This window comes from Lacerta agilis, chromosome 6 (assembly GCF_009819535.1).
Source record: "Lacerta agilis isolate rLacAgi1 chromosome 6, rLacAgi1.pri, whole genome shotgun sequence".
NCBI classification, from domain to species: Eukaryota; Metazoa; Chordata; class Lepidosauria; order Squamata; family Lacertidae; genus Lacerta; species Lacerta agilis.
In genome coordinates this window covers 54,254,767-54,276,755 of record NC_046317.1, presented here as the reverse complement: position 1 = coordinate 54,276,755, position 21,989 = coordinate 54,254,767, and the positions used below count along the sequence as shown (strand labels likewise).

The 21,989-nt window shown below is 44.2% G+C and overlaps 2 protein-coding genes across 4 annotated transcripts in view; both read left to right on the top strand.

Moving 5' to 3' along the window:
* The window catches only part of PIK3C2B (phosphatidylinositol-4-phosphate 3-kinase catalytic subunit type 2 beta), a 95,680-nt gene extending 85,765 nt beyond the window's left edge, over positions 1-9,915 (top strand). For 2 of the 3 annotated variants that reach the window (XM_033152773.1, XM_033152775.1), the window contains 9 exons: positions 1,818-1,974; positions 2,959-3,068; positions 3,267-3,468; positions 3,612-3,736; positions 4,300-4,417; positions 5,194-5,275; positions 6,235-6,341; positions 6,458-6,586; positions 7,756-7,944. In XM_033152773.1, coding sequence (XP_033008664.1) covers positions 1,818-1,974; positions 2,959-3,068; positions 3,267-3,468; positions 3,612-3,736; positions 4,300-4,417; positions 5,194-5,275; positions 6,235-6,341; positions 6,458-6,586; positions 7,756-7,944 — 1,219 coding nt within the window. Of the gene's footprint in view, positions 1-1,817; positions 1,975-2,958; positions 3,069-3,266; positions 3,469-3,611; positions 3,737-4,299; positions 4,418-5,193; positions 5,276-6,234; positions 6,342-6,457; positions 6,587-7,755 lie in introns of all 3 variants that reach the window. The other variant, XM_033152774.1, reaches the window with a different exon arrangement.
* A 5,161-nt stretch (positions 9,916-15,076) lies between these two features.
* Positions 15,077-21,783, top strand: PPP1R15B (protein phosphatase 1 regulatory subunit 15B). The gene is made up of 2 exons (XM_033152772.1): positions 15,077-16,723; positions 21,535-21,783. Exons 1-2 carry the CDS (start codon positions 15,467-15,469, stop codon positions 21,724-21,726), a joined length of 1,449 nt encoding a protein of 482 aa, XP_033008663.1. The 5' UTR covers positions 15,077-15,466; the 3' UTR covers positions 21,727-21,783.
* The last annotated feature ends 206 nt before the right edge of the window (positions 21,784-21,989 follow it).

The window sequence follows — 21,989 nt, the reverse complement described above, 5'->3', positions numbered from 1 at the left end:
CCGACTGAATTATCTGTGCTGGGGGTAGGCATGTACATTATTTTTGGAAACGAATGTGGAGCTAAACTAGTACATAGATTAGCTTCACCATGAAACTAATTGTTTCAGTTTTTCCACATCAATTTCACATAGAAATATTTTTGCAAATTGATAAATTCCTGGAACTCCTGTGTGCAAGGCTGGAAGGAAAGGATGAACTGAGAGATCTGTGAAACCGACAAGACATGCCAGCTCTGAACAAAGGGAACATTAATTCAGTGGCTGCAACAATCATATGCAATTTGTCCAATCTGCCTGAAAACTGGCAGTTCTGATGCCCTGGAGTGGTAGTAGAAGCCCTGCACATTCCACGGCGTTTGCATGGAAAACAGAATTTGTTACAAGGAGGAGAAATGCAGCTATTTCTCTCATTTAAACCAATGGGAAGCTTTATAGGATGTGTCTTTTAAAAAATTGCTTCTAAAATGCAGTTCCTGTTTAGTGCAACACCTGAAAATGCCATGCCATTTGGATGGAAAAGGTCAAGGTTATTAGCAGCAAGCTGGGTCTCCGCTGCACTCAGTGAAAAACCTCAAATGAATGTGAAGCAAAATTAATGCAAATGAAAAGAAAGCAAAACTAAGTAGGATAACTTTTAGAAACTAAAACATTTCAAGTGCACGCTCCTAGCCGGTGTTCAGGAATGAGCCCTGGAGTTGCAGGACTGGCGGAAGTGGGCTAAGCTGAGGAAGGCACATGTCTGACAGTAAACTCTTTATTGACAAGAAAAGCACATACAGCAAGCTTCCACAGTGTTCTGGATACACACATAGACACACGCTTCTAGCTTCTGGGCAGCTGCCCACAGGTCTAGGCCCTGTGGAGCAGTTACAGCAACAGGGAGACCCTGCCTGCCCCTACTGGCTTATATACCCTCTCATGACAGGATGCTTGCCCACAATCTGAGACTTCTCTTGTCTGGAAGTTGTCATAACTTTTCCCTTTTCAAGACCCTCCTGGGTCTAGGAGGCAGTGGGGCTGGGCAAGGTGGGAAGTCTGCTGACCTGTTTGTCAGCTGAACAGCCTCTTCTTCCTCCGCTTCACCTTGCGTATGTTCCTCCATCTTGGACTGCCCTGACTCTCCCTCCTCCCCTGGCTCCTGCCTTGTGGGCAGCGTGAAACCCCATAAATCACTGGTCCCCTCTTCTGGGTCACTCTCCTGGTCCCTTGCCTCCACCCCACACCTTTTGGAGTCTTGCCAGCATCCTGTTTGCATGGATAAACTAAAGTCTACATTACAGCAGTAGCTAATTAATAATGATGTGGGTGGGTGTAGATTGTTGGTACTCAATACAAGTTTTTACCTGCCACGCATATTTTTGCGGGGCACCATATTACTTGCTTTATCTGGAAAAGGAATCTGACAATTTGGCTTACAAATGTTGGACTTGAAGTTCCAGACTTTTTACTACAGATTTTTTTTTAAAGCTTCAATTTCCCACCCCCTAAGCACCATGTTTTCCAGCCTGTTTCAAAATGTTCTTGGTGGAGCAGGTTGCCGGTGGAATATTGCTTATCAGTTTCCACATTGTGATGCCTTTGTTCAGTGAATGCAAAACCCATTATCTGTCAAATGCATTCAAGCTTTTTCCTGCTGTTGATATCAAGCATGTGGCTTTTGTTCCAAAGTCCTTCAGAATAATGTATTGTGTGTGGATCTAATGGGATCTAGCACTCTCTGGGGCAACTAAGGTATGTTCGGAAATGAAAGCATAGTGACTCTTTTGTCCCTGGGATTATCCACATCACTGTGGCATTTGCACATTTCTTCCGTACAGGGACCGAGCTCCATTTGTCTTCACATCAGACATGGCTTATGTCATCAACGGCGGTGACAAGCCCTCCAGCCGCTTCCATGACTTTGTAGATCTCTGCTGCCAGGCCTACAACCTGATCCGCAAACATACCCATCTCTTCCTCAACCTTTTGGGCCTGGTGAGACACCCAGTTTCTACTTTCCTGCTGCCTCTGCTCTCCAGTAGAAGTGCATTTGTCCATGCATCATGGCTATTACTGAAAAGATTTTCAGCTGATCTTTGCAGGAGTTTGGAGGGTTTGCATAGGGAGACAGAGACAATGGTGACCATCAGACTTGACCTGAGGAGTAAAGAACTGCCTTCTCTCTTCCAAGCCTGCAGTTCCCCTATGACAGAACCTTCTCAGTCTATATCCAGACCTTCTTTGTATCCAAACCAGGAAAGGATATAAGCTTAGTATTTGTCTGTGTAAGAGCAGAAATCACTTTGCAGATGCAGCACACAAACGTGCAGGCTCTCAGATAGGAACTTGTTGCTGCTTTGCTGCTCCCTGGATGAGGAGCCACGTGTTCCTACGGTCAAGCTGAGCTAATATTTGACTTAGTATGTTGTATGAACAAGACCAATGTCTGGATTCACACATAAAAGTAAACCCATAGTTAAGATCAGCAAGCTAACAACAAACTCCGGGTTACTTTCACTAACAAGTCATTGTTTATTTGCCACTCTCACGGCCCTGCATGTGTGATTTTGTTGGCTTATAGTGAAATAAAAAATGTCCACTTTTTTACATCAAAAGCAACCAGTTCTAGTAAAAAATAAGTAATAATTGTAGTGCTTCCCCCTCCCTTCCAACTGCTGGACTAAGGACACAAGCTGAGACTTGGTAAGCATCAACCACGAAAGCCTGTCTCCAAGTATTACATTGCCAAAGGCCCCTTTTTGTTCCTGAGGCTGCAGCAGACATTGCTTGCAGATAGGCACCATAACTAAAAGGGTTGGAAACTTGCCTTTCCTGTGTTTTAAAAGAAAGCTGAGGGTTTGGGGAAATCCAGTTAGCATGTGGCACATTCCAGAATCCATGAAATTCCCACAGCTCATGTCTGGAGTGTTTGCATTTCTTTATTTTCTGGTGCTAATCCGTGGCCTCTTTGGTGCCCAGATGCTGTCCTGTGGGATCCCTGAGCTTTCTGACCTTGGAGACCTAAAGTATGTTTATGATGCATTGAGACCACAGGACTCTGAGGCAGATGCCACCACCTATTTCACCAGGTAAGGGGAATCGTGATGGCTGGGAGAGGTGGAAAGGGAAGCCAGGAGCCACCTTGATGTGCCAAAGCTACTTCCACAGAGAAATCTTGTTTCTCGTGGTCCTCTTTGAAAAGTCTGCTGTAGCCTTTGAAAATGTAGGGAGTAGACCAGCCAATTCTATGTCAAACCACAAACCAGATGTTTTATCCTTTTGTGCAGGTTGATAGAGTCCAGCCTTGGCAGTGTAGCCACGAAGCTCAACTTCTTCATTCACAATCTGGCGCAGATGAAGTTTGCAGGCTCCGACTCCCGACCGGTGCTCTCCTTTGCCCCCCGTGTGCACACAATCAAGACGTCCAGCCGGATCCTTGATGTCTTCCTCTGCCGTCATGAAAAAGTCTTCAATCCCAGCAAGGGCTTTGTGAGTCCCTTCCGCAGGCGTTTTGGTGCAGCAGGTGGTCAGTGTGGTGGAGGCAGTGTTAGGGAAGCTAGTGTAAGGTTGCATTAAAACGCAAGAGAAGGTGCTGCTGAACCATAAGGACTGCTTCCCTCTCTGCCTTGCAGATATACATTGTGAAGGTGAAGCGGGAGAACCCCTCCGAAATCACCTACATCCAGCGTACCTTTGAAGAGTTCCAGGAACTGCACAACAAGATGCGCCTCATCTTCCCCTCTTCACATCTCCCCAGGTTAGCCCCATTTGGTTTACAAGCTCCCTTTTTCTGTTGACACTCTACACTGCACACCCTCTGTAAGAATCACAAACCTTTGAAGACTAGTTTTGTATTCCTTTCCCGGAAACTTGCTTATGCTCCCCTGATTTTGTGCACTAAAATTACGTTTTCTCCTTCGGAAGTCTCTGCGCTTGGATTTTGCTCACATTTAGAATCTTACCGAAATAATCTCTCATCCCTTTCACCAGATTGGCTAGTGATCCAGTGGGTATGATACAGCAGACTACCCTCTCAAAATTATATGTGTGCTTAATTTAATTGTTTCTGTGTGAATGGCCTCATCACACGACATTAACCGAAAGTTTCGTTTCTGAAACACTCTGAATGGATCCATCTGACAGCCGCTATCCGTGTGACATGAGGAAATCCTTTAAAAAATAATTTGTGTGTACTGTTGCAGCCAGGAGCAAAGAAATTTGGCAGACCTTCTGCTTCAGTTGAGATTTTGCTTTTCATTGATAGATGGGGCCCAACACCTAACTGTTTCTTTACCCTCCCACCCTCCCCAAATTGTCCAGCTTTCCTAGCAGGTTTGTGATTGGACGTTCACGAGGAGAAGCAGTGGCGGAGAGGAGGAGAGAAGAACTGAACGGCTACATCTGGCACCTGATCCATGCAGCTCCTGAGGTGGCCGAGGTAAATAGGCAGGAACGAGGTAGTATTAGCCAAGACCTTTAGGGTGAACTGCAGGCAGACACAGCAGTGTAGAATAGTTTAGTCTAAGCGCTTCTGCAGAAGCCTGACCCTGGAATTATTCCACAAACACTTTTTGCCGTTCCGCTTTAGCAAGCTTTGTTAATACATATGGAAGCTTTGGATAGCATTCCTTGTCCTTGCCTACATGTAAATCAAGCGACCTTCTTTAACCACTACTGGAGAACACTCAGCACATAGGAGGCAAGAGAACTTGCTTGGTAAGTATAGTATCAAAAACTGAGCTGAGAGTAAGAAATATCAAGGGTGTGTTCTGATGGCCTCTGGGTTCCTGGGTTGACAAACTGGATTGCCTGTTATGTATTCTGGTTCTCCCATCTATATAACTGAGGTTATGTGCTACTATAGTATTAAGATTCATACCCAGGCATAGGCAAACTCGGCCCTCCAGATGTTTTTGGCCTACAACTCCCATGATCCCTAGCTAACAGAACCAGTGGCCAGGGATGATGGGAATTGTAGTCCCAAATCATCTGGAGGGCTGAGTTTGCCTATGCCTGTTCATAACCATTCTAAGCAAGTAAGGAACTGCAGTCTTCATAGCTGAAAGCCTAAGAAATAATTAGTTAATTTATGAAAGTTATTATGTGAATTGAAGCAACATGCCCAACCAACCTTTTCATGTCAGAGGGCATATCAAAAGTAGGTGACTCACTACTGGAGTAAAACTGTGGCCTGATGGTGTGCTTCTCTTGCAGTGTGACCTGGTGTACACGTTTTTCCACCCCCTCCCAAGGGATGAAGTTGCTGCAGGCACCAATCCAGCACCTAAACTGCCTGGTAAATATCTGTAGGACACAAGCAGCGGGACTTACCTGCTTCAGCACTCTGGCTCTGCATGCTGGCTGGTACTGAGGGAGGGCAATGCTCTCATGCAGCTGCCTTGGAGTGAAGTCGATCATAGCCACAGCTTCATTCCTTGGCAAATAAAATGAAAGTGCTGGGCACATGGAAGGGATCTGCCTATTCAATGGAGGCTGGAAGTTTGTGTCAGGACCTGACAAGGAGGTTCAGAATGGTGCTGTAAGACTGCTCATTAAACTATGTTATGCAGGTATAGGGTAGTGCAGAGGAGAGATGTTGTAATCATTAAGACAGGATAAAGCGCAACAGAGGCATTATATAGTACTGATTTTGCTTTTATTGTTTTTGTTTGTATTTTTTATTTTAATAAATAATAATATTAAAGTTTTCCAGAGTATGGCCTTTATGGAAAGGTGCTAACGCCAGTTTACTGTGGGTTTAGTGCCTTTCCTCTCTTTTTTTGCCAGTAGACTGTCAGGATATTATTACAAGCTGAGCTGCAAAAGCTGCAGCAGCGAGGCCAGCATGACTATGTGTCTGTTTTTATCCTGTGAGAAAGCTACTAATCCTACCAGCTTTCTCACACACGTGATGTTTTTGTACTTTACTATTGTACTTTACTTAAGTTTCTGGCTAAAAGATGCCGGACACGCTAATGCACAGCTCTGACTTAATGAGCTGACTAGCAGAGACATACTCTGCATCTTATCTACAATAAAGTAGTTTTAGCCTTAATGGCTTGTGTGTGTGTTGTTCTTCACGCTGGGGAACAATCACATATCAATGTGCCTCTGGACTCGAGTAGCCAGGAGTGCACCAGGCTTCGTCCCTACCGGGGGGGGGGGTCAGTCTCACAACTTGCCCCCACGGGACGTTTGCTAACATAGACATGGTGGTTTTCCATGCCAACACTGCTCCCTGTTCCTTATTTTTAGATGCATCATGGTCCCAACCTGTTGGAAAACTGGGTGGGGAGGTGAAGCTGTCTGTTTCTTACAAGAACAACAAGCTGTTTATCATGGTGATGCATATCCGAGGCCTGGTAAGTGCTGAACTGTAGCCATGTCCCAGTGGTGGCCACTGGCCAAACTTTTCAAATCTCTGCTGCCTGATGTGGTGCAAACAACTGACGACTGGGCTTGACTTTCTCTTTTCCAGCAGCCTATTCAAGACGGCAGTGATCCCGACCCGTATGTTAAGATCTACCTTCTGCCCGATCCCCAGAAAACCACCAAGAGGAAAACAAAAGTCGCTAGAAAAACATGCAACCCTACTTACAACGAAATGGTATGCTGCCGCACACCTTATCTTAACAGGCTAAAGCAGGGGTGGGTGGGAAACCTCCGACCTACAGTTGCTATCAAACAATTAATTAGCTATGAAAACCAACATTCTCTCATGAAAGATCCAGTTGCTTTAAAAAAAAAAAGTCCAGACATATTTTGAGTTAATGTATTGCAGGGTAGGCGACAGTATGAACTGATTCTCCATTATACATCTCTTGGAAATCTAGTAACGTGGCTATGGAGTGGCAGCATGGACAATTTATTACAGTATAGCCTTACCATATAGGGTGGGGGTGGGGGGTTGGCTCTAGAGCCACACTAACCCTTGGCCAATCCTCTGGCGGAAGCATGCCAGCAGGGGATGTGGACATCCTATACCACTGTAACCTGTACTTCAGGTTACATACGCTTCAGGTTACATACTCCGCTAACCCAGAAATAACGCTTCAGGTTAAGAACTTTGCTTCAGGATAAGAACAGGAATCGTGCTCTGGCGACGCGGCAGTGGGAGGTCCCATTAACTAAAGTGGTGCTTCAGGTTAAGAACAGTTTCAGGTTAAGAACGGACCTCCAGAATGAATTAAGTTCTTAACCCGAGGTACCACTGTACACTCAATTGTGTGAATTCACACATGCAGGTTAGAGAATGGTCTATTTGCTTCCCCATTGGGGTGGGCAGAGAGATTTAAACCACCTACATTAGCACTGTCTACTTTTAATCCCCCCCTTTGTCAGTGCTGTCAAATTGGGGGGACTTGGGGAGGTCAGAATTTACTTGGACCAGACCATGCTCCTGGGGCAGGGGTTAAACACCCCTCCTTTATTTAAAATGCCTATTGAGACTGCTGTCATAGTTGAATTAGTTCCACAGAGGTGTATTTAAAGACTCGGTATTATACATGTGTGTTGTGTGTGCGCATGTGCATTTATCATTTTCAGGTTTCTCTGACAGATTTCTACCCTAGGTCTAAATGCTAGAAAAAATATATACTAGATGGGTGTCTGCATTAAGATGCATACGTATTACTGAAGAATACACAGAATTACTATAGTCTGGCCTTCTGCTATAGAGGCCAGAGACCGCTGTTCTAGGCAGCTACTTCTTCCACCTTTCTAAGGAGAGTGTGAGTGAGTTTTGGCTCATGTCCTGAAACTTCCTGTATCTTTCAGCTTGTCTATGATGGGATTCCTAAAGGAGACCTCCACCAGCGGGAACTGCATCTGAGTGTCCTGAGTGAAGAGGGCTTTTGGGAGAACATCCTCCTTGGGGAGGTCATTATCCGACTGCGGGACCTGGATCTGACACAGGAGAAGATGGGCTGGTTTGAACTGGGCTCTAGGAGTCACGGGACCATGTGAAGAGGAGCAGCAAGGCAGTCTCTGTGTCTTTGGAACCACTCTGGCCCCATGGGAGTCCCTGGGAATTGGTGCATGTTCCAGGAGTTCTATCCTGGTATATCTGAAAGGATTTAGTTTCCTGCAAATAAGGACGGACGGATGTAAAGTTTCTCTGCAAATGAAGGGTTAATTTCCTGTGGAGAGTGAGCATTTTGGGGTGGAGTCATGATAGGAAATTCATTTATGACTTAAAATGGCTGCCATAGACTTACCTTTTTATACATTTTCCTTGTGTCAAGGGAGCAGTGACTTATGGGGGGGAGAAATAATAGGGGGCACCCCCCTCTTTGGGATATTTTAATTTTTTAAGAAAATTAACAAATGATTTCAGTCCAGATGGGACATAGGAGCACATGCTGAGAAGCAACTTTTCTAGGCAGGATATATCATCAGTGAGATTCTTGCTGGACTTTCTCAAAAGTTGTTGTTGTTTGTTGTTGTTTTAAGTAAATAAAGGAATGTGTGTATAAGAACTTGAGGGGCGGGCGGGGAAATGTTTGGGGTGGATATAAATGGTAGATGAAATACTTATCTCTGGGACAGGAGCTGGTGTGGTCCAACTCAAGCCATCTTGGAGAATTTGCTTCCAAAGGAGAGCTATGTAATGTATATATGTGAAGAGCTTACAGTTCTCGATTTCCTGCTTGGAGATGTAACCTAAAAGGCATGCTCTCTTGGACTAACATTTAGACTTGTCTTAGGAGGCAAAAGGCAACCATATTCCTCTTGATTCTAAACACCTACTAAGGCCTTGGGCATAACAACTATCTGAAGAGCTGTGTGATATTTCCACCTTATTTCCTTGCTTGACTGAACTGAATTGCCTTTTGCACATGTTCATCTGGCCAGTCTGAGGAGCTGGAACTGATTAGATATGGTTACGCTGCATCTTGGAATCAGAGCAATTTTCCTGGTCTCGCTTCTCCCAAGCTGTGACTTTGGAAAATGGGTTCCTTTAATTAGCCAAACCGCCTCTGTGACAGTTTCCTGTGTATGGCCATTTCTTTCCTGTTGCCTAAAACCAGATTACATTAGCGAAGACTTAAAGCCTTTTCAGGATTCTCATCTTCAGTGTCACTGCAGGCTCTTCTTCTGAGCTAGTGGGTGGGAAGCAGAGAAAAAGCAAACTAGCTGGAAACCCAGTTAAAAGGTTACCTGGCATTTTGCCACTGAGCACCCATGACTTACTGAAACCTTTGCATACACCCACTGCCCTGCAATGCTGAGATACATACACCCACTTGTAGGCCAGGTGGCCATGAGCTGTTCCTTTGTAGCCGTTTCTTTGAGAAGTAAACCTGTGTAAAATAAAATAAAATAGAAAGGTGGGGAAGGGGAATAGCCAACTTTTAAACCTTTGTCTCTTTGCAATTATATAAAGACCAGAATGTGTGTTGTTGGATTTTTTTTCTCCTCTCTTTTAAGAATCATTCTTAAAGGATGTCCTGTTTGTGGGTTGCCATTTGCCTCCTTGAATGAAAAAGAGAGCACTTCAAAATGGAGGGGAAGATGTTTCGCATCTCAGACAGGAGCCTTGCACCATTGGGCCTAGCCCTCTCCCTCAGAGCTCGTCATCTTCTAGCTAGCCTGAGCTGTTTGTTTACAGCAGGGACTCCTGTACAGAAGAAACGTTTCTCAGGTTCAAGAACAAAAAATTAAAATATTGTATCTGAGAGGTATAAGCCAAGTTTTTTTTAACCGTGCCCTAGATCAAGGCTTGCCTGAAACTTGGATTTTTTAAAAATCTGCACAAGAGGTGCAGGTGGATTTCAGAGTCAGATAAGCAGCTACGTGAGACAACCTTGGCCTGGTCATGTCACCTGTTCTGTAGGAAATGAGGGAGAGACGGTGTCTCGCAGATCCCTGGATCCTTCCTCTGTTGCAAAATGGTGGCATTATTTGAAATAAATAAATAAAAGGAAATGGAATTCAGTAGAAGCTGTGTTGTCTCATCCTTTGCAGCATTGGGATTATAAAGCAAGCATGGACTTTTTCAAAGAGATGCAGCATCATTAACCCCAAATAGATTTTGGTAAATTGATGCTTGGCCAAAGAGGACACATGATGCTGCATTTGGGCTAGCTAGAAAAGTAATGACTGAGCAGCTCATAGAAGTCATTTGACCTTTAGTTTCCCATATTCAATGTTTGAAAACAAGTTACCATTAGCCACAGCCAGTATGACCGCTGGTCAAAGACAATGGGAGTTGTAGTCCTAAAATCTGGAAGGCACCAGGTCAATCAGTCCTTCCCACTTGGTCTACCTTTGTCCATAAGCCTGTTCACAGTACATTTTGGAGGAGAGGAGATAATACACAGGATCTGCAAGAACAGGTTGGCTTCTGCATCTTTGCTCTCTTAATTCAACCATATATTTGGATTCAAAACATTTGCAGGCTTTAACACCAATGTGGTCCCATTGTCCAGCTTACCTGGGAAACAGTATCTCTGTGTGCCTAAATATTGACAGGATGACCAATGACTCTTCTTCCCCTGGACAGTGAGAAGCCTGTCAATAGATGGCCAAACTATCACCATTTGTACATGTTGAAGTATCAAATCAAATTATGTAGGAGGCTTAAAGAGAAGGGAGACTATAAAGCCTAACAGGAATAGATAGATTTTCAGGCTGATTGCATCCTATGTAATATAGTGCAAAGGAAAGACACTGGAAGCATCCATAGTTACCACTGCTTGCACATTCATGCCATGAGGCTGTTGCAATACTCATGCAATCTGTTACCGATGCTATGTTACTAGGTAGTTAAGATAATACATACTTTAATAGGCTTGGGTATTGAATCAGTCATAATCACCGCAGCACATTCCTACAATGCCTAATTAGCAAAAGTGCATACATTCAAAGTATTGTGGAGTGTGTATGGTGCCACAGTGACACGCCAGCCATAGGTACAAAGGCAGGTGCTGAGAAGTGACTGAGCTTGATGGAATCTGGAGAAACATAGCCCATAGACAATGGCTGTTAGAAACCATGCCACTTGGATGTAGTTAGAAAATAATACACAGAGATTTCATGCTGGGAAAAGGGGGCCAGAATCACTTGAGTTTCCAGATTCCAAATGGAAGGAAATCTGTGCCAAGAGTGGTGTAGTGAGGATGCCGTTTCATCTATTCCCCCTTCTGTGCAGTTATTAAGGCACAAGAACAGGCAGGCCACCACAAAATGGCCCTCGAAACAATTTTTATTTACCGGTACACATTTATCCAAATGTATATGCTGTCTTTTTGTAGCCTGGGCAGCTTACGAAGAAAAGGTTAATGGAAAAGACACAGAAGCAAAAATTCATGGGTAAGCAGAAAATAAAAAGATTGTCCAGCATTATTCAAAAGCCAATTGCTCTCCACAATAAAAATAAATTGCATTCTTTTTTGAATTAGATAAGAATTAGATTGGAAGAGCTCTGCATCTTCTATTGGGAGGATATTCCAGAGTTTGAGGGAAACTGCTAAAGGCCAGGTTTTAAAAAGTGCATCTTCTACATTTGTCAGAAACTCAGATTGCCAGGCACACTTCTGTGGGGAGAGAGTTCCACAATCTAGAGGCTACCGCAAAGAATACCCTCTCCTGGGCCACCCCTCCTCTACTGAGGGCAGCAGAACTACCAATAGGGCAAGGGTCTGTAGGTGAGGAGGTGGTCTTTCAAATACCAGGGACCTAAGTCCTTTAGGGCTTTAAACACTAATGTGAACACCGTGAACTGGGCCCAAAAACAAACTGGCAACCAATGCAGCTGTTTTAAAACAGGTTATGTGAGACCTAAACAACCCCAGCCAGTAATATGGCTGCTGCATTTCGGAGCAATTTCAAGTTTCCGAGTCATCTTCAAGGGCAGCCCCACTTCCAGTCTGGAAGTTAACAGAGCATGACACAGTGGCCATATCTGTCCAGAGGGAACTGTAGCTAGAAAAAGTAGCCACTGAGGAAACCCGAGTCTAGCGACAGTGTTTGATCCAGGAGTAGGCTGCAGAACATTCCAAAGCCGTTGATCATTTGTACATAGGTACTAAATTGGTTCACATTAAGAAGAGGGAGATTATCATTGCATAACAGTAAAGATTGGGGCTGAAAGTAACTTTCCAATAGCTATGTGGCAATGGAAACTCAGGCTGCTTCAGAATAGGCCAGGTGCTAATTCAGTGTCACAAGAACATAAGAAAAATTCTGCTGAATTGGACTGAAGTTCTATCTAATCCAGCATTCTGTCTCCCACAGTGGCTAACCAGATGCCAATAGGAAGTCCGCATGTCAGACACATGCTTACAGTTCTTATTACCCTCCTTTGTGGTAGGTTGAGTAGCAACTAAATCATAGAACTGTAAAGTTGGAAAGGACCCAAAGGGTCATCGAGTCCGACCCCTTGCAATGCAGGAATCAAAATACAGATAAATTTGGCACAATTTAGATGTCACTTTATTTCTGAGTGAACTGGAGGCAGCCATCCAGTGTGAGAATAAGCAGAATTTGAACCCATGGCCTTCAGAGATGCTGCCAAGCTCCTTAACCACTGGACCACTTTGCCACTGAGAAAAACATTTTCTTACCTAAATCCTAGATTGTAAAAACAACAACTCTGGATTATCTCCGAGCCTCTCCAGTAGCATCCTTTTTTGGGGAAAGGCTTCTGTTCCTTTGGTGGTTGGGTGCATGTTAGGCAGAAAATCAACTGGCGTAGCATTTCTTGACATGAAGATGGAATAATTGGGAATGTTGCACCTGTTGAATTTTTGCCTGTTGTAGATTCCCTGGCAGAAAATAAAGAACAGAGGCAACTGTAATGTGGTTTCATGTAAATTAGCTCCCTAAAGAAGACGTGTCAATTACAGAATCAAATTTTCTCACTCTGTTCCTTCAAATACTTCAGTTCAGATCACAGTCACAAGTTAGTAGGCAATGGTTATGTGTTGTCACCGTATGATCTGTATAAGCAGGATGCCTGTAACATTAAAGTAACAGGATTACTAATGACCTTCGTGAGTTTCAAACATGCACACATGCCACAACTTTTTAAAATTGGTTAATCATGTCATATGACAATATGACTTAAGCTTAAAAGAAAGCACTTGGCTGATCACTTCATCTGGGATAACTCAGTATAGTGTGGTTAACAAAATGTTTTGCAGCAACCATGAGGAAATATGGTTCAAGACGGTTTTTATAATGCAACCTATGCATGTCAACTCAAAAGGAAGGCCCACTGAGTTCAATAGGACTTAACCTCTGAGTAGACAATTTTAGGATTGCAGTTACCAAATCTCCAGTGCATGATAAATTTTAATATTTATATTTGAAGCACAGTCGGAATGGCACATCTGCCTGGATTATTTTATGTTATTTTTAAAGAAGGGGAGGCAGAAGCATGGCATCTCCTCTGGGATCTGCTGCTGAAGCAATTGCCTCCTGGTAAAACCAGCCCTGCAAGGGTGCACTGTTGGTTAGCATTGGGTGGATACATGTGCAAGTATATGTGCCTTGATCGTCCCAATGGAAACAACCCTGGGTAAGTGCCTGGAACCCCTGGAACCTTGCACTGCTTGTGGAGATCGGGTTGGCGTGTAACAGAATTTTATGGATTAACTTCCAGGGGAGGGCAGAGCTGGAGGTAAAAGTAGGTGTGGCAAGAGGTAAAAAGTAGGCAAAGCAATGGATGTGACCCTTATCTTTATACAGTAGGCTGCAGTCCATATATGCAAATATCAGATTTCTACACACACACCTCCATTGAAGCAAGGAAGGGATACTATGTATGGTTATATGGAAGTGTGGCTGACTTGATGACAGCCTTAAAAGGCTTGTACCCTTCTTAAAACAATGACCTGCTGCAGCTGACCTCAACACACTTCCTGATACCAGTTATTAGCAACAGGCACCAAGGGAAGGCTGTTTCCTTCACCTCCTGCTTGTAAGCTTCTCAAATGCAAACTGGCGGAAACAGAATGCTGTATTAGAAGGACCTTTAGTCTGATGCATCAGTTTTTATGCTCCTTAACGCTGAGACAAGGTCATCTTATCTCTATTAGCTCCTCTTGCGTAACTGACATTTGGCGGGGTAGCAACCCTTATGTTATCATCGTTTGCAGAGCAGCCTTATCTTTGTGCTGCCCTTAAGTGTACTTTTCTACATTTTTTTTGTTTGGCTTTGACTTCTTTCTGCTGTTCATACAGAGAGATGGGGAAAGCATGGCTAGACACAGGCAGTTCACCACCAGTTATTAGCAGACAGTGCTTCCTAAGAAAGATGTTTTGAAATCTGGGGAACAAGTTGGACATAAACCAAACAATGCAGTTAGGGGGACCAAATGCAAAAGAGGACAGAGGCTTTGCAGCTGTGACAACTGTGTAGAAGGAATTTCAGCAGGGGCGGCTTGTCTTCTGTATCTGGCCACCCTTGCAGCATGGGGTGCTCCTATTGATAATACCCACCAGCCAAGATACTCTACCTCATCCCGCCTCATATTTTCCACCCCAGTCCCAGTCAGCATTGCATTGGGCTGGTTTTATGTACTTCTGAAAACCTTGGGGTTTTGAGGTCTGCTGATACCGTGGATCTTGTGTGTGGATGGTAACGTTTTCGGCTACAGAAGGCACCATCCTTAGAGAATAAGTTTGCTATGAACATATAAGGCAGCCTCCCACGAGCTGTTTACCCTCCAGATATTTTGGACTACAACTTCCATCAGCCCCGGCCAGCATGGCTGACGTTTAGGGAATGACATGGTTTGTAGTGCAGAAACATCTAGAGGGCCCCGGGTTGGAGAATGCTGCTAAATAGTATGCTTTCTGAGGTAAGTAACTGGGAGGTGTTTCCTCTTCTTGCTTGATCTTCATTTCTTTTGAATGTAACTTTGCTAATACTGTAAGCTTCACCTCAACAGGTATGAAGCGCCTTTAAAAAACAAAAACAAATGTTGCAGAATGTTTCTATAACCCTCTAATAATTTAGAAGAGCAACCGGCTGATGCAATCGCCCGCCTGCGCCAGCGCTCAGTCACCAAAGTGCGCTCTCTCGCTCTCCCTCGAGGGAGGCGGGGCCGCGATTGAGCAGGAACCAATCGCGAGCCGCCGACTGCTATCTAGCTTCCCCGGATGTTACTCGAAGCGCCACCCGGCCTTTAATCTTCCCTTTTCAGGTGACAAGAAGAGACGCTTCCTTCGCTTCCGCGCTTGCTGAGGGGGGCTGCGTGTGCGCCTGCGCTCGGTAAAGGGGGGGTCCTCCCGCCCAGCGGCCTAACTGCTGCGCCCTTCTCCCGCCGCCATCTTGTTCCTCTCGCTTCAAACCAGCGACTCCCATCCAGCCCTGAAGCGGCCACCGGTCTCCGCCGGGAAGGAACATGGCGTGGCCCAGGCCGGGGAGAAGCCACCGCCGCGTCCTCAGCCATCCCCGAAAAGCCTCAGGGCGGCCGGAGCGGCCGGGCGACGCGGGGCTGAAGCGCTGAGGTGAGCAGCCCTGGGCGCGCCCGTCACCATGGAGCCGAGCAGGGAGCGGGAGCAGGCGGCCCCTCGCCTCGGCGCTCGCCCGGCTGCCTTGCCGCCGCAACCGGAGGCCGACGCCCCGTTCTCGGTGCTGCGGCTGTTCTCGCAGCTGCTGCAGCGCCTCGTGCCGGGCCAGGCTGCGCCGCTCTTCTGGCTCCAGTCCGAGGCCCACGCCACGGGGCTGCCGCCGCTGATCGCCGTCCAGCACCAGCTGCGCCTGGTCGCCTCCTCCTCCTCCACCTACGTGCTCGGCGCTGCAGACAAGGGCTCGCTGCCGGGCCCTCTGAGAGCTGCTTGGGAGGAGCTGCCCGAGCCCGGCTCCGCGCTCTCCAAGTTCCCCGAGATCCTCCAGCAGGTGCATCTGCGCGGAAGCAAGGCCGGGCTCGTCGCGCAGGACCCCGACGGCGGCTACCATAGCTTGGAGGTAGAGGAGCAGCAGCAGTGGGACTCCTGGGCCCCGAGAGGCTCGTTGCCTGCGGATGGCCGTGAGGAGGAAGCTCAGGAGCACCCAGGCTCCGGGGATGCCTGCGGGCGTCCTGGTGAGGGAGATTTGTGCGGGGAGGAGGGTCTTTCCGAGGCCCAGTCCGACTCGGACTCGGACATAGAGCAAGATATTCCAGCGGTGACTAGGCCTGCGTGTCCTAACAAACTGATCGATTACATCCTAGGGGGTGCTTGCAGCGGGGAGGAGAGCGATGGGGAGGAAGAAGGCTCGGGCGGTGAAGAGGATGAAGACGACGGGTTTGACAGCGAAGGCTCCCTTTCCGAAACCGATGCCGCCAGCCAGGATGGGGAAAACAGTCACTTGTGGAACTCCTTTTGTAGCCTGGATCCTTACGATCCTCGGAATTTCACAGCAGCTGTTCGAACTGCTGGGAACACACCCGAGGAAGCGCCTCCTGTTGAGTCAGAGGAGGTGGAGGATACTTCCTCGTGGACTGAAAGTTCCTGGGAAGAAGATGAGTGGGAGTCAAGCAGCGTGGATGAATCGGAAAACTTGAAATTGTGGAACTCTTTCTGTAATGCTGAGGATCCTTACAACCCTTTCAACTTCAAGGCACAGTTTCAGACTGCAGAAAAGAAAGGGCAAAGTGGCTTGAAAGGACCGACAGAGACAGGCCTTGGACCCTCACAATGTAGCATCTTACTTAGCTGTCAGGTGCACCTGATTGATAACAGAGACACTGAGGTTTCGGAAAATGTGAAGCATGGTGTCCTTTCTAGAGAAAAGTGTAAGAAGAAGAAAAAGGTATGCTTTACATTGGTTTATTTTATTATGCAAGCAGGAGGTGCCATTTAAATACATATGTGTATCCTTCCCAATAGATATGTAGAGTGGCTTACCACAGAGCTAAACATATGGCTGTAGGGGGTTGTACTAGATAACCCTCAGGGTCCCTTCCAGCTCTACAATACTATGATTCTATACCAAAGTATTTTTTTTTTAAACAGAATTTATTAACATTTTCATAATATAACACAAACCCAACCCCACACCTACAAATACAAAAACAAATACAAATACACATAAAGTCAGGATTCTTCTTCTTATTTGTAACCTTACAAAGAAAAAAAAATTCTAGTTCTGAATCTTGACGCTTGACTTCCCCCGTCTTTTCACCTTCGGTTTTAATTCAATATACTATTTCCTTAACCACTTTTCTCTGTAGAAAATTTAACTTTACTTAAAAAAAAGAAAACATACTAATCTCAATCTTTGCATTGTACCTTAAATCGTGACCAAATATTCTTATAGCTAAACTTATTTCTTCTGTCCTTTATCATGCTGCTTTTAACTTAAAATTCAACATCTCCTTACTTATTTAAAATAAACTTATCATTAACAGACTTCACACTCCGACTTCGGATACCATGGCAGACCATTTAGATTATACATTTAATTCTTCAACCCACACCCCCTCTGTCCATTGTCTTCCCCTGTCTTTCTCCAGCGCCAAATCTCCCATTGTCTTCCTCCAAGTGTCCACAGATCCAGGCTGCATCCACAGCAAACCCCCGCATGCGCATACCAAAGTAAGTTCCATGAGGCCTACAACAGTAATAGGGAAACTGGCCTTCCAGATGTTTTGGACTAAAACTCTTATCAGCCCTAATCAGCTTGGCTAGAAGTCAGGGATGATGGAGTGGTAGTTGAATGAAATCTGTAGAGGTGCAAGTTCCCCATTACTGAACTATGACCTAAATTACTAAAGTTATGGTGTCACACTGTGGTAATTCCTGGCATAGCTAACTTGTTCTTTCTACTTCATTGAAATTATTATTCCTAAAATAGTACACTTTTTTTGCCCAGGACTGAGATTAAAATAGAGTATCAAGTTGGGGATCCCAAATTGGCTATCACGGGGCCAGGATAAATTTCCATAGAACTGCTTTGCAGATTAATTAATTCTGTGGCTGGAATAAGAATGTAAAATGCCTTGCAAGAATTTTTCTTTCTCTTCCACTTGCAGCACACATTGTGAAATCACATTTGGGAGCACTGTATGTATTGGGGCATGGGATACATGTTATACCATGTTTCTTAGAAGAATGGAGATTTTCTCCAAAGCTAGCATTACACCAACAATCCAAGTTAGTACTCAAATTACAAAGCTGCACATGAAGGGGTTAAATTTGTTTCAAGTTGATTTATGCTTGCTTGTCTTACCATTTCCACTTCTGTACTTTCCTTGCATTTCAGGACTTCCCTTCATTGCATTGTATCATATTGTAGATTCTGTAAGAATGGGGAGCTGACTCATGGGTGACAGGCTCCATGTGACTGGCAGGAGTTGTGCACCCTCTACTTTCAGTCACAATTCAGCCACTCTGTTTTATCCTAGACTCCATTCTCTCCCCGCCTTCCTTTGATAAATCCCATTGATTCATGTGAAACAAAGCTAGAAATGCTTTGAAGTAGTGCAAGTGTGGGCTTCCTTGTGCACCAATCTGTTCTTTCAAGCCTCCAGTCTGTTTGGGCTAACAATGATTAGCTACCATGGCTTTCTGAGGAATTTAATATAATTACTTGACTCATGCTTTGTTTGCTTAATGTAGTACTGTCACACCTAGCTTTCCTAGGAGAATGCTGTAGTGCAAAATTATAGTTAATCCTCCTGGATACTTAAATTTAACACTGTTCAATGTAGAAACCTCAGAAAGGAGAACTCTTCTGTGACACATTAGAATGCAGTATCCATCTGTGTAGTCCTGTTTGAAACAGTCCGTTTTGCTGTAGTTATTTGTGTTGCTCAGCAAAATAGCTAGCAGATGCATGTAATTGCAGCAGAATAAACATTTTCATGGTCTTCAGAACTGACAAATACATTGTGTGTTTTTAAATCAGGAAACTTACTCTATTTAGGAATAGGGCAAGTGGCCTTAAGCTAGGAGAAGCTGGAACTTTGCATTCATTTAGTTGTGTTGCTATTAGTCTGTGTTCCTCATGATGTATTACCTTAAAATACATTGTACAGTTACAACAAAATCAAGACAATTATCACAAAACTTCTGTTGTTTTCTTTATTTAAAAGGGAGTATTTATAATTAGATCAAAATTCTATTCTAGACAATGGCTATAACTTTTAGTTTTTAATCCTTTTTTTCCTAGTAGCTCAAGTGCATGGTTCCTCCTAATTTATTTCATTTATATTCCATTTTTATTATCCTGTATGATAGGTTACACAGAGAGATAGTGATCAACCCAGTCTTCCCAGGCCTAGTTTTACAGGGCTACACTTGTTTTTTCTGACTCCTGTTATAAAGCGAGGCAATGTGACAGATGCAGGATAGCTCAGTTGGTAGAGCTTAAGACTATTAATCTCAGGGTTGTGGGTTTGAGCCCCACATTGGGCAAAAAGATAACTGCATTGCAGGGGTTGGACTAGATGACCTCCTGGTCCCTTCCAACTTTACAAGGCCACAATTCTATGAAAATATAGGTAGACTATGCAATAACATGAGGATGATAAAGTGGTTAATAAGCTATTTCTAAAATCTGCACAATTTAAGTAAAACTCTGTGACCCTGATGTGCTACTTGAGCTTTGGTTTGCATTAATGTCAGTGTTCTTCTGAGAGATTTATGTTGTGGGTGCGTGTCATAGGCTGCAATCCAAGCCCCCTTTGTGGTTGGCTTGGGTGGTTGAAGGATGTTAGACTGGGTGGAGACATCTCTTCAGCTAACCCTGCTGGCATGGTGCTCCATGTTTCACTCACCTACAGCATCGCTGCCAGTGGTGACATGTAGAAAGCCCCAAAATGGCATTCTGGCTACAGAGAGGGGTTGAAGGGCTGTCACATGACAGCATTTGACTGATTTGGGTGTGAATGCAACACCAGGCTGGCATAACAGCTTGTCTTTCCCTTCCACTTCTGTTCTGAGCCAAGGTTGGGATTGCCTTTCCCAGCTGAACTTTGATATTAAGGGTTGCAATACAGTTAGAAACTAAGGGATGTTTAGCAAAAATATGCATAATAATTCATGGTGTCTAGATTATACTGTACATGGATTACCTTTCTGTTAACCAAACATAGAATTGTGGAAATCCCTGGAGTGGTGAAATTACACATTTTATCTCAGCCTTCCCTGTAAATCACTCACAGTGACTTATCTGAAAACAAATTCAACCCCCTTGTGTATTTCTTTCTAGTGACACAGTAAGCGAACAAGGATCTATGTGCAATATATACCTTAATGTTACATGACCTGGTAATGGTGCCCTGGAGGATACCTTGGAATGATGTAAATGGCAAGAAAGCATAAAGCAGAGGCAGAAGCTGATGTAACTATCTAGGATTCTTGTGTCTCACTTTTTGAATGAAGATTATTATAAACTTTAAGGGACCTGATATTATAAAATATGTATGGGTGTGTATTACATGCTCTAATCTTGACAGATTAAGGAATTCAAGTATTAAATTCATAATTTCTACCTGTAAAATTGCCTGATAGTTAAGACTGCTTAATAAGCAGTGTGTGCAGTGCTGTTTAAAGAGAAGGGGGAAAGGGCAAGGAACCATGTTAGTTCTTAGAGAGAAATCCACAAGTAACAATAGGGTAATAATGTTATTACCCTATTACTGGTCACAGTAAAGTAAAAACATTTCAGATAAATAAAAAATGTTTATCAGAATGGGGGGAAAAGACATTGGTTAGCAAGATGAAAAAGCCCTAGTCTGCACTGCAGTTCATAATAATAGACTGATCCCTTTGATGTATCTTGGACAGCCATACATAGTGATACCTCGGTTTAAGAACAGCCCTGTTTATGAACTATTCGGTATACAAACTCTGCAAAACCGGAAGTAGTGTTCCCATTAGTGAACTTTACCTTGGTTTATGAACAGAAGCCGAACGGTGGAAGGGCACCGGTGGCAGGAGGCCTCATTAGGGAAAGCGTGCCTTGGTTTAAGAACGGACTTCTGGAACAGATTAAGTTCGTAAACCGAGGTACCACTGTAGTTGTAAATGTTTTTAATAAATGGTCTCTTCTGACACAGTTGATTCATACTGGCCTTGGAAGGAGACCAACATTCAATATTGGTTCTGTGTGTTACGTCTATAGTGCTGTGAGTGCATTGTTGTCAAGCTGGGGAAAGATTTCATGACCCTTCAAAATTTAAATGTGAGCTTTGCTGACTTCCATCATATGACATCTGGAAACTTCCTCCATAACTAACTTGGCATAAATCAACCAGCCCTGAGTTAGCATCATATATAAAGCAAATGCAAGTTGGGTAGGTGTGGCTTGGCCAAAATGGCCTTGTGGATCAAATGGAAAGGCCCGGCAAGCCTAATTAAAACATCAGGCCAGCGGTTCAGTATTGTTCATGGCTGCTATCCAGTGTGCCCCTTAACCCACAAGCACTGATCTCTTTAACACACATGAAAATGAATAAAACGTTTTGCACAAATGTCACAGTTTAGTCCTCTCACCTAGGTGATAAATACTTGGTAACTGTGTATTTTCCTTTACTGTGTTTTAAAAACAAATGTAGAATTAAATTAGATGCTATTTAAATGCAAATTGATTATTTAATCTAACTTTGTCTCATGTAGGTGACCTTCCTTGAAGAAGTTACTGAGTATTATGTGAGCAATGAGGAAGATCGGAAAGGACCCTGGGAAGAATTTGCACGTGATGGGTGCCGGTTCCATAAACGAATTCAAGAAATTGAGGCTGCTATCGGATATTGCTTAACAGTGGAGCACAGGCAGCGAATATTTAATAGACTCCAGGAAATGTTATGAAATTATGTTTTCTAGCACCTTAATAAAGTATAAAAATAAAAGGGTAATGCATTTTAATGACACAAGAGCTTCTTATTAAAATGGCAGCTCCCTACATGATGTAAAAGTTGGGGGGCAGTAGTAGATGCTGCGTCTCAGTACTCTGCCACAGATGATGCTGTATGTGTATGGATGCAGGCTCCATTTGGTATCATCAGGCATGATTAGTGCATAACTCTTCCCTTCTAAAGCCAAGTGTATCTGCTTTGGCAGAAGCCAATCCA

What these genes read in the sequence shown, in the direction of transcription:
- PPP1R15B (XM_033152772.1), top strand. Translation starts at nt 15,467, where the DNA reads ATGGAGCCGAGCAGGGAGCGGGAGCAGGCGGCCCCTCGCCTCGGCGCT. An exon ending in AGTGTAAGAAGAAGAAAAAG is followed by an intron (nt 16,724 to 21,534) that starts GTATGCTTTACA and finishes TGTCTCATGTAG; the next exon opens with GTGACCTTCCTTGAAGAAGT.